Source organism: Microtus pennsylvanicus, chromosome 2 (genome assembly GCF_037038515.1).
Source record: "Microtus pennsylvanicus isolate mMicPen1 chromosome 2, mMicPen1.hap1, whole genome shotgun sequence".
Classification (NCBI taxonomy): domain Eukaryota; kingdom Metazoa; phylum Chordata; class Mammalia; order Rodentia; family Cricetidae; genus Microtus; species Microtus pennsylvanicus.
In genome coordinates this window covers 82,543,653-82,556,674 of record NC_134580.1, presented here as the reverse complement: position 1 = coordinate 82,556,674, position 13,022 = coordinate 82,543,653, and the positions used below count along the sequence as shown (strand labels likewise).

Sequence of the window (13,022 nt, the reverse complement as noted above, 5' to 3'; positions counted from 1 at the left end):
GGAGGACCTTGGACTTCCCGCAGGGCAGGGAATCTGGACTGCTCTTCATCCTTGAGAGGGAGGGGGATTGGAGTGGGGGGAGGGGGAGAGGGGAAGGGGAGTTAGGGGAGGGGCAATGTGTAGGAGGAGGGGGAGGGAAATGGGAAATGGGGAGGAGGCGGAAATTTTTTTTCAACAACTAAAAAAATAAACAAAAAAAATAAAGAAAAGAAAAATAATATGGTGAGAGAATTGTTGAGAGTCAAATCTATAAACACACTAGGGATAATTTCTTCTGAAAAAAATGCCAGAATCTGCATGTATGTACATATCAAGGTCTGTTGCCAGACATGAGCAAGGCTTATCTGTAATCATATGATCTCAGAAAAACATGATATGCAAGTTTGTATGCTTTACTGAGATATTTGTATTATGAAAATCTCTTTAACTTATTAAAACAAACATACAAGTTGATTTTAGCCATAACCTCATGAAATGTTGGCATGATGTTCAAGGAGTTCAAATTTTCATATCTGTTTATAAATGAGCTAGACCAGTCAGGAGGCGGTGGTGCATGGCTTTAATCACCACATACAGAGACAGAGGAAGGCAAATTTTTGTGAGTCTGAGACCAGCCTGGTCTACAAGAGCTAGTTCTGGACAGGCTCTGAAGCTACAGAGAAACTCCGTCTCACAAAAACAAAAGGAAGAAAGACTGAAAGAAAGAAAGGAAAACAGAAACAAAGAAAGAAGAAAGGTACTAGACTTCAACCCTTGTAAACAAGTATACATATAGTTTATGCAGCAAATAATACACTATACTAGATCACATATAATATGAAATATTATGAATATGATATTATCAAGAACATATGTTTACTTAACTGGCCTTAATAATTATGTTATTTCATTATATAAAATCATGATCATGCAAAGAATTTGTGAACTGAGGAAAGTACATTCAAATAGTATAAAAGGTTGTCCTTTCAGTTATGGATAAAATATTAAAAAAAATCTGAATTTATATGAATAGTAAAGGCTTGAAAACTGACAGAGATTATATCAATATAAGGTAACTAACTTTATGATGTGATATGTTTAGCATTTTTATTTCTACGTGGCTGCAGTCTCAACAGATATCTTCAATGTCTGCTGTTGCAAACGTAGAATTAGAATTCACATATAATGCCACATATTATTTTTTATTCTAGCTTGCCATAGGCCAAAGAAGATTATTAATTAATCAATAGTAATAAAAATATTCACAATATACATAAGGGAATTCCACATGCACTCCCCTTTTCTGTCTATATAAAACGGAAAGTTTTAACTTTAAAATAGTAAAATTACATATAACAAAATGGGTATCAAGCAATAATTATAGTATCTTTTTGTGAGTCTAAAGTTTTATTTCCAATTTATCTTTTATCTCAACTAAGGAAAACTATAACTATCTGTCCTCACCTCCATCAAAGACCAGAAGGTTATAATATTACCTAAATCAACAGGAAGTGCATTGTAAGCAACTTGCTAAATTCTAGAATTGACAGACACATCATGCTGCCTGGACAGAAGAATTCTTCTGTAAAATAGGGGTATCCATCTTCAGCCTATAGGCCCATAGTATCTGGCAGACTTTTCCATGAAGTAGAAAATTGGAAAGATTGTTCAGTCACGTTCTTCTGTCTTCTAGAGAATGTCCAACAGTTTCTTTTGTGAAGCTGGAAACCTGAAGGGCGATCTTACCTTCTTTAGGCAAGTTCAGCAGTCATTTTTCAGTGGGTTCTGCATATTCAATTTATATAGCATACTGTCGCTAAGCAGTTCAGGCAAGAGCAGTTTTGCCCAAATGACTAACTAGCCTTCTAACAGTGAAGGCAAATTCCTTAACAAGTTTCTTTAATGCCTATCAACCTCTAAAGTATTGGCATTGCCCAAAGCACACATATGTCACTTTCAAGAAAAGTCTAAGTTCTTAAAAAATTTTAAATGTCATATTCTGTAGGTCTTTAAAGTGGTGAAGATTATTTATCTAACTGAAATATACCTCTACATATTTAGAAAATCAAACTAGTGTGACCACAAGTTTAACTACTATAAACTGGAGAGGATGTGGTGTAAAGGGAACACTCCTTCACCTTTGGTGGGAGTGCAAACTGATACAGTCCCTTTAGATATCAGTATGGGAAATTCTCAGAAAATTAGGAAAGAACTTACCTCAAGATACAGCAATACCACATTTGGGTATATGCCGAAAGAATGCTCAATTATATCCCAAAGACTTGTTCTCAGCTATGTTCATAGCAGAATTGATTGTCACGGTCAGAACCTGGAATCAACCTAAATGTCCCTCGGCTGAAGAATGGATAAGGAAAATGTAGGACATTTACACAATGGAGTACTACACAGCAGAAAAAAATGAGACTTTTAAATTTGTGGGCACATGAATGCATCTAGAAAACATCACAATGTGTAAGGTAACCTAGACCTAGAAAGAGAATTATCATATGTACTTACTGATAAGTGGCTTTTAGACAAGAAACAAAGAAAAACCAGCCTACAATTCACAATCCAGAGAACCTAAAAAACAGTGAGGACCCTAAGAGAAGATATACTTTGATCTAAACTACATGAAAGATAGAAAGAGATAAGATCTCCTGAGTAAATTGGAAGCATGGGGACCAAGGGAGAGGGTAGAAGGTGATGGGAGATAAAAAAAGGAGCAGAGAAAATATATTACTCAATAAAACAATAAAACATGTAATATATAGCTTAAAAAGAAATATAGATTAATACATACTGATAAAATAATGCAATATTTTAAAATATAGTAAGATTGATAAATAATTCAAAGTGGATTTTTTGTTGTTGTTTTTTTTATAGACAGAGTTTCTCGGTAGCTTTGGAGCCTTTCCTAGAACTAGCTCTTGTAGAGCAGGTTGGCCTTGAACTCACAGATGTCCACCAGCCTCTGCCTCCTGAGTGCTTAAATTAAAGACATGCACCACAACAGCTGGGCTTAAAGAGGATTTTGTTACTAAAATTCTAAGCAAAGTGACTTGCACCAATTTTGGAACACAGATGATGTGTAATAACATGTGACCATTATTTTGCAGCATTATTATTATTGTCTACGCTTAAATACATGTTTTATGCAGAGCTATTACTCATTCTAGTGGTAAAACTGTAATTAGTACAATTTTGAATTTAATTTTTTAATGGCTATTTTCATAACCATATACTAATTATATTATATAAATTCCAGAAAAAAAGTTGTTCGTATAAAATGGAGTGAACACCATAAATTTTCTGATAAAATAAGATGTGTAAAGCTTATTCCAGCACTCACCTGTGATTTATCAACTTCTTTATGGCATTCTTAATTTCTCTATTTCTCAGTGTATAGATGGCTGGATTTAGGAGAGGTGTGATGACTGAGTAAAATACAGCAAGAAACTTATCCACCCACATGATGCTGACTGGCCACAGATAGTTAAAAATGATAGGACCATAGAATAGTACAACCACTATGATATGGGAGGTGCAGGTAGAGAGTGCCTTTGATGAACCATCTTTAGAATGAATCTGAACAGTTAGTAGAATATAAGTGTAAGAAATCAGCAAGAAAATGAAACAAGTCATTGTCAATATTTATTATGATTCTCAGAGTATCAGTATTCATGCAGGCTAATTTCATCACTAAAGGAATATCACAGAAAAAGCTGTCTATCACTCTAGGTCCACAAAAAGGAAGCTCCAAAATCAGAATCAGTTGACTAATGCCATGTACAAATCCAGTGATCCATGATATTAAAACAAGCCAGATGCACTTCTGTCTGTCCATGATACTGGTGTAGTGGAGTGGCCTGCAGATGGCCACATAGCGGTCATAGGCCATTGTTACAAGAAGAACCATCTCACCCCCTGCAAAGCAATGTGCAAAGAGGATCTGGCTCATGCAGCCCCCAAAGGAAATGGTTTTATTTTCTTTTGTGAGGTCTGTGATCATTTTGGGGGTAGTAACTGATGAAAGGCAGAAGTCAATAAATGAAAGATTGGCCAACAAATAATACATAGGAGAATGGAGATGATGATCAATGATGATTAATATCACCACAAAGAGGTTGCCTACCATAATCATTAGGTAGAGGATGGAAAATGGCAACAGGAGCAAAATCTGCAATTCCCTTGAGGTGCAAAGTCCCTGAAAAATAAACTCAGTCACCACAGACTGATTTGTTTCTTCCATTTAGTACACTGGGCTCCAAATTGTTGAGAGAGACAGAGCCTAATTAAGAATTTCTGAAACAGAAACAATAACTTTATGTTCAGAATCAATTAAGAAGAATATATATTGTATTTTAGCATTGTACCCAGCCAAATTTAAACTAGCTTCCTTGAGTTTATATATTCTTTCTAATTGGGAAATTTTCCTAAATTAAAAAAAAACATTACACATGAGAAAAATAATCTGTATAGGTATTCAAATGAATATGTATTTTTAAAAATAATATTAGTAACTGTTACTCATTTTACATTTTCTTTGCCTTAAATCTAAATTTTTGGAATGGGTTCAGAGATAATTTTATTCAACAAATATCTAATCTGTATGTACAGCCTCTTGACTCTCAAAATAGCAGAATGAAAACCCATTGACATATTTTACACATAAACACAAAATTTCAAGGCACCAATCTATTCATGATTATGTTTGAAGAGATGTAATCAAATAAATTCTATTTAATGTGTGATACAAATGGTTCATCAAATAAACTGAGAAATTACATGCCAAGAATACGTTTTTAGCATTGTCTTTCCATACTCTTTGGACTTATGCATTGCAGTTTATCTCTAAACAATAATGCATTACTATATCTGAGGGATGTTATTTATTGTCATATATTTACAGACTTTCAACTAGAAATGGTGAGATTTTATAAGATAATTTGAATAATTTATTGATGGAAGCTGCTTTCTCTGCCTCTTTAACTTTCTGTTTCATTTCTTTTTTTCCTTTCTTCCTTCCTTAACTCTCTCCCTTTATTTATTTCTCTTGAGTTTTCTTTCTTAATATATTCAGTTTTCCTACTAAATTTAGGTTTGAAATTAGAAGATTAATATGTCAATAATCTGGGGGATTTTTTAATTTCCTTACTAGTACTTGAAATATAATAGTAATAACAATATGTTTGGATTTTCATATATATACAATATGTATGTGTAGATTAAAACTAGTGCTAATTGAGATCTCTCTGTTTCCAAATCCCAAATATCAGTTTCAGATTATGAAATATATCATAAAAGATTTTATTTTGAGAGGTTAAAGAAAATCAATGACATTTCTAACAAGATAATTTACTATTTTAATACAAGTACAAATAAGTAAAAATGGTCAATTTAAAAAGCAACAATGGTCAGGCTTACATATAATTAATTTTATTGTATTCAAATTTGAGCATACTTAACTCTTTGACTATCAATGACATTTTCACATATCTTTTTTAATTCAGTGAATTCCTAGTGAAATATGATTTTTCTAATCATTGTCCCTCTCATCCCCCTCTATTTTTTAATAACTACTTCCCTATTGTTTTTTTCATCCTGAGAAATAGAGAACCCAAAAATCAAAAGATAATCACATAATATTAAAGTTATCCTAAGAAAACTTTAGATGTGAGCATATAAAACTGCATTATGTTTCCAAATGCCTCAAGCTCTAGTTGGAAGGGGAAACTACAATATTTTTGTCACTCACAACTGTTAAAAAACATGAATGCAGAAAATACTGTAAAATCATACAGTATTTAAAACAAACAAATAAACTTTAAATGGGTAGTTGCAATAAAAATCAAAGTACAACAATCAGTTTGTGATGCATACACAGTAAAAGAATCACCTTATAAAACAGATCTTCCCTTTTGGATGATGTTTCCTCTGATTTTCCCAGGAATCTGAAACTCTTAAATTATTGTTTCTGCCATAACCAGAGTTGCTGAGATGTTTCAATTCTGTGGCTTATATACACTGTCAAGAGCCATATCTGCCTTGGAAAGTTTCCCATTCTCCACATTAAATAATACCTTCAAGTTGGAAAGCCTTTTGATTTCATAGTCTTTGGGGAATCCCTAGCTTCCAGCTTTCCTTGATTTGCATACGAGAGTTGAATAATAAAGAGGAATTGTTCCCTTAATTTTATAAATATTTTTGAAAATATGAGTTAATATTTTGCATGTGTTATGACAACTTAAAAAGATGAATACATGGGACATTGAAATGCTGAATGTAGCAGTTAAAGTCACTTGTTGCCAAGCCTGATGACCCAATCTAAACTTTGGGATCAACAAGATGGAGAGATAGAATCCACTCACTGAGCTGAGTTCTGATCTCCACACAGATGTAGTTTTAGTGGTATAAGTCACACACACACACATACACGTACGTACATATGTATGTATGTATGTATGTATGTATGTATATGACTACATTAATTACACATGCACCCACGTTATGAAATGAGATTATTATTTCAAAAAGCGCAAAAACATCTGTAGTATACATATGCATTTAGACAATTATCTCCACACTAGGAAATGCCAACAGACATTTTTTTATGTCTCATTTTCTTCTGATACTTTATTATAAACCCTTACCATATATATGAATCATGCAAATAATTTTATTTTAGATTGTACAATTTGTCCTTTTTCAAATTAATTTCATTACATATAATTAATAAGAACATAATTATATTTTGATGATATAACTATAGTGAAATTGCTTCTTAGTACTTTATGTAAAAACTGTGTGCATTAAAATCATTTAAAATCTCCTTTCAACTTTTGATCACAGAATTCTATTTCATTAACTCTACTGCTCATTACATCCATTTCAAAAAACTAATTTACTTTAAACTGCGCATGCAATTCAAACTTTCATTTGTTAAAAATAATGACATCAGGAAATTTGAAGAAAAATAGATGCAATTTGAAAACGTCATCCTGAAGGAGATAACTTGGGATAAAAAAAAACATAGTATGAACTCATTCATAATTGTATGTTAACTGCAAAGAAAAGAATAACCATGTAACAATTCAGACTCTGAAAGGAGAGATAACAAGGAAGACCCACAAGGCTATACATGGATTTCCCAAAGAACAGGAAATAGAAGTGATCTCTTGGATAGACCAGGGGCAGGTAGGACAGGAACTTGAGGGATCTGATTTGGGAGTGGGTAGTGTTTAACAGAGGAGCAGATTCAAAATCAATTGTTGATAGAAAAATGACCAAAATCATAATCAGTAATAGCATTGTGTATCCTCACTTATCCATGTGCTATGTCCTATTGGCTACATTTATGAGAGGTGGAGACCACTGAATAACAGTTAAAATTGAAGTGTAATGATCAGGAGATCACATAAGATGAGGTTTAAATAGGTAAGGCAGCTTATGCTTTTATTTAGCATGCAAGATGCTGAGTCAGGAAAACCATAGGTTCAAGGCCTCCCTGAACCACATGATAATTATGTAAGTAAAGGTGGATACAAGCTTATTACATTACTTGTTTTTCTGACACAGATTATTTGTGTTTTTTGTGTATTATATTGTTTCAGTTTGATTCACAAAGATTTCTTCATGTTTCTCAAGCCCCTAATTTTTTGAGTTCTCCTATTTAGATAGTGACATAGCTAGGGTTTCTATGCTGGAAAGAAACACCATGACCAAAGAGCAAGTTTGGATGGAAAGTGTTCATTAGGCTTACACTTAGCATTGCTGTTCATCACTGAAGGCAGACAGAAGAGGAACACAAAACAGGGAAGAATCCCAGAAGCAGGGGCTGATACAGAGGCCATGGATGGGAGCTGCTTACTGGCTTGTTTAGCTTGGCTTGCTCAGCCCACCTTTTTATAAAAACACAGGACAAGCAGACCAAGGATGGCACCACAAACCACAGGCTGAGCCTACCCCCACTGATGAATAAATAAGAAAATGCCTTACAGCTGAATTTCAATGACACATTTCCTCAACTGAGGATCCTTCCTTTGATGGCTCCAGTGTATTTCAAATTGATGCACAAAACTACCCAGTAGAGGATACAATGATTTCTGTTATTTTCATACTAATACTTTTATACTAACATGTTAATTATATCTAGCTGGATTTCTTAATAACTGTGAACACCAATATTTTTTCACAAACTGAAGCACTTGGCATGATACATCTGGCATATATTTTCTTATGTGTGTTCAATTTACTGCAGACGTCAGATACACAGATTGAGTTCATTTACAACATTTAAATGATTACTCAGAATAATACAATATATAAAGATTTAAAAATGGTCATTAAAATAGTAAAACCACTTTTATAAAATAACTATTCTGCAAATGACACTATATTTATTACATTATCTCATTTTAATATGATAGAAATCCCAGTGCTGTTTTATTAGAGATTTCGACTAATTGCCTAATACGGTGTGTGTGTTTGTTTGTGTGTGTGTGTGTGTGTGTGTGTGTAGCATTTATTTGGTTATAAACAAAACTTACTGTAAATGGAGACTGAACTTTTATTTCCTAGCTTCCCAGACCTCAATAATCACACAGAAACTATAATAATTACAACATTGTTTGGCCAATGGCTCAGGTGTATAAATAGATAGCTCTTACAACTTAAATTAATCCATTTCTATTCATGTATATATTGCCACGTGGCTGTGGCATTACCTCATTTCATACATGCCTTGTTTCCTCATTGGATGACTCCCCACTTTCTTTTTCCATGCATTCAGTTTAGCTTTCAAATGTAGTTTTAGTAACAAAGTCTTTAAAGAGACAGTAAAAGTGATATTTGCATATGCCATGTTAATAAGGCTTATATTTCTTACTCTACTACTGTATAATATTTATTACCTTTATTCCTTTAATCTGTGACTTTCTGTACACTTTTATAATACCTTAATGTCTCTTTAGAGACCTTGTTTTATCTTTTAAAACATTTTTTCTATCACTGCCTATACCCATTTTCTTTTTTTCTTAAGCCTACATACATTTTTAAAACATATCATGACTCGTATAGGAGTTTATTTTTCTCCAAATCTGTCTCAATTGTGTATTTATACTTCTCTTTTTTTGATCACTGCTTTAAGCTGTTAAGCATACATGGCTAGGACCAGACCTGCTGCGTTGGTTACTGTCAACATTTATTTATTTACTTATTTTGTGTGTGCATGAATTGGGCTATTTGTTGATGTTAGAGGCAATCTCACGGGAGTGGAAACTCTTCTTCCACCCTGGAGGTTTCAGGGGATTTAACTCTGGTTTGACAGGAAACTTTTTTACCTGCAGAGCTACCTTACTGGCCTCCATTGCCCTTCTTGAAACACACATTACATACAAGATATGTCATTGAAATAATTGTTAAAATTTAAGTAAAATTTATATTCTTAGAAACTATACAGACAATCAGAGGTCATTTTATAGTTTAATTGTATAGTTTTTCAAAGAATTCTTAAGGTGTTTCTCTTGCTATAATATGACTTTGGGCAGGTAAAGTCTGTAGACTTAACATGACTTATAAAATAGTCCTGAGAAAGAATGAGGAAGGGATCAGAAAGAATGCAAGAACTGTGAAATGCAATCTTGTAGGCCTGGCATAGTTAATGCAATCATGGTACCAAAGCTCCCTCAATAGTCAATCAAAGATAAGAGAATACCTATGTACTGTTACATCTCCTTGATGAACTGTGAGCTACTGATGATTCTGGGACAGTGCCAGGCATTTTCTTCAGTTGAGACCACCTGCTGAAGAGATCATAGTGCCCCAGGGATAGTTGCAAACAATGGACACTTAGATAGTTATGGATCACAAAGCTAAACGAACATATAGGAATGTTGAAAGTCACTAATCCTTTCAAATAATGCCACTCTCTGGTGACCAAGCCTTCAAATCTATGAGCCTGTTCTTATTCAAACTTTTATTAACAGCTTGAATGTTAACAGTTTAAGAAAAAGGCTTAAATGGTGTGATGAATAATAAGAAAATATCAACCTAGTCATCAACCAAGATGGATGAAGAATTGTGAATTTATACACAGTAGAGTTTTATTTAGCCAAAAAAAGAACAAAATTAATATCGTTTTCATAAAAGCTGATATAACTAAAGCTCATCATGCTGTGTGAAAGAAACCAGATTCTGAGAGACAAACAGATTTTTAAAAATCTAAATTTAAAAAAGACATAAAATTAAAAGTAGTACTATTTGGGGTAAGGAGGGGTACCAAAGGGGAGCAGGGAGGAGGGGCAGAGAGGGCAGTGTGGGATGAGTATGATGAAAGAGCATGGTGTTTGTGGACAAAAGCTTTCTTGCTAAAAAGTAGGATCTTCTACAATGAATACAAGCTAATAAAGTAGTTAAAATAAGAATACAAAGGGATTAAATGAAGCTGAAGAGAAACTGAGCGAATTGAAAACACTAATAGCCACTGCAGTCCATGTCATCATTTCCTTGTCCCAAACCACTCAACTTTGGAAGTTCTCTTATGATAATGTAACTATACTTAAGTAATAAAAATACACTTACCCTCTAAAGAAGAAAAGAACAAAAGACAGTAACTCCTATGGTTTGTGTGGCTGAGGAACAGGGATAAGTGTAGGAGAGATATAAGAGGCCAGGGACTGTATCAGATATAATCAGCTTATCACAGACATTGTCAAAGAATATAATTAAAATATGGTGACAAAATTGATGATATATATATATATATATATATATATATATATATATATATATATATTTATACTAGAGTTACTTTTTTTTGTAAAAGAAACTAGAATCTAGAATCTGTACATATGTATACATCAAAGTCTGCGGCCATATATGACCAATGCTTCATATGATTTTGAGAAAACACGATACAGATATTTTGGGGTTTGTTAGGTAATATATGATATAAAAACCCCTAACTTATTAGAATATACGTATAGGTTGATTTTAACCCTAAACTTAAGAACCATTGGTATATATGCAAGAAGTTCTAATTTTCAGATTTGTTTAGAAATCAACTAAATTTCAAGTTATTCTCAACTATAATATAGTTTATCCAGCAAATGACACACTACAGAAAATGTTAAATAATATAAATTATTATGAATAGCATATTATCAAGTGCAGATAATGTTTATCGAATGGGCCTTGGCAGTTATGTTATTTCATCATATATTATAATATTGTGATCATGCAAATAATTTGTGAACTGATGAAAGTATATTCAAATATTATAAACAGATTATCCTTTTTATCTAAGGAATAAAATGTAAAAAAATCCTGAATTCATATGAATAATAAGCCTTGAAAACTGTCAAACATTATACCAATAAGAGGCAGTTATCATGATGATGTAGATTTGTTTAGAATTCGATTTCTAGCAATTTTCACAAATAACTTCAATCTGTTCTTTTACAAAGATAGAATTAAGATTGATGTATAATGTTATTTTAAAAGGTGGCAAAATTGATAAGTAATTCAAAGAGTATTTTGTTACTACCAATCTAATTAAAGTATGTTGCACAACTTTGGAAAGACACATAATGTGCAATAACATGTAATTATTCTTGCAACTTTGTCATCTTCTACTATTCAATATACGTAAGTACATTGTGCGGAATATTGTTCATTCTAAGTGGTAAAACTATAAGTATTACAATTTTCAATATATTCTTATAATGGTTATTTTCATAACCATATACTAATTACAAGTTATAGACTACAGAAACAAGTTATTTTATGAATCAATTTCCATTAAAATTTGTGTAAAATGGTATGCATACAATAAATTTTCTAATAATGTAAGATGTCTAAAAATTATTCAAAATCTCACATGTGACTTATCAGCTTCTTTATGGCATTCTTAATATCTCTATTTCTCAGTGTATAAATAGCTGGATTCAGGAGAGGTGTGATGACTAAGTAAAATACAGCAAGAAATTTATCCACCCATGTGATGCTGACTGGCCACAGATAGATGAAAATGACAGGACCAAAGAATAGCACAACCACTATGATATGGGAGGTGCAGGTAGAGAGTGCCTTTGATGAGCCTTTTGATGAGCCATCTTTAGAGTGAAGCCGAACAGTTAATAGAAGGTAAGTATAAGATATCAGCAAGAAAATGAAACAAGCTGTTGCTATAACACCACTCTCAGCATTCATCACGATATCCAGAGTATCAGTATTCATGCAGATTAATTTTATCACTAAAGGAATATCACAGAAAAAGCTGTCTATCACTCTAGGTCCACAAAAAGGTAGCTCCAAAATCAGAATCAGTTGACTAACACCATGCACAAATCCAATGATCCATGATATCACAACCAGCCAGATGCACTTCTGTCTGTCCATGATGCTGGTGTAGTGGAGTGGCCTGCAGATGGCCACATAGCGGTCATAGGCCATTGTTATAAGAAGCACCATCTCACCCCCAACAAAGATATGCACAAAGAGAATCTGGCTCATGCAGCCCTCGAAGGAAATAGTTTTATTTTCTTTTGTAAGGTCTGTGATCAGTTTGGGTGTAGTAACTGAGGATAGGCAGAAGTCAGTAAACGAGAGATTGGCTAACAGAAAGTACATGGGAGAATGGAGATGATGATCAGTGATGATTAATATCACCACAAAGAGGTTGCCTACCACAGTCATCAGATAGAGGGTAGAAAATGGCAACAGGAGGAAGATCTGTAGTTCCTTTGAGTTACAAAGTCCCTGCAAAATAAATTCAGACACCACAGAGTGGTTTGCTTCTTCCATTTAGTACACTGTGCTCCAAGGGGTTGAGTGGGACAGAGCTTAAGAATTCCTGAAATAGAAACAATATCTTAATGTTCAGAGTAAAGTAAGAAGGAAAGAACACAAATTATATCCTAGCATTGCATTAAGTCATATTTAAATAAATTGTTTTTGTATATTCTTTCTAATCGAGGAATTTTCCTAAATGTAGGAAAAGCTTTCCACATCTGAAAGTTAATATGTCCAGGTATGTAAATGGGTAT

General features: G+C 33.2%; 1 protein-coding gene and 1 pseudogene across 1 annotated transcript; both read right to left on the bottom strand.

Moving 5' to 3' along the window:
- Positions 1–3,324: 3,324 nt before the first annotated feature.
- Positions 3,325–4,228, bottom strand: LOC142844928 (olfactory receptor 4K15-like; annotated as a pseudogene).
- Positions 4,229–11,850: 7,622 nt separating this feature from the next.
- On the bottom strand, positions 11,851–12,780 carry LOC142844927 (olfactory receptor 4K3-like). Its single transcript, XM_075963704.1, has one exon. It carries the CDS (start codon positions 12,778–12,780, stop codon positions 11,851–11,853), a length of 930 nt encoding a protein of 309 aa, XP_075819819.1.
- Positions 12,781–13,022: the final 242 nt, after the last annotated feature.

Bases quoted from the DNA above. Each gene is read 5' to 3' on its own strand.
- LOC142844927 (XM_075963704.1), bottom strand. From the start codon at position 12,780: ATGGAAGAAGCAAACCACTCTGTGGTGTCTGAATTTATTTTGCAGGGA.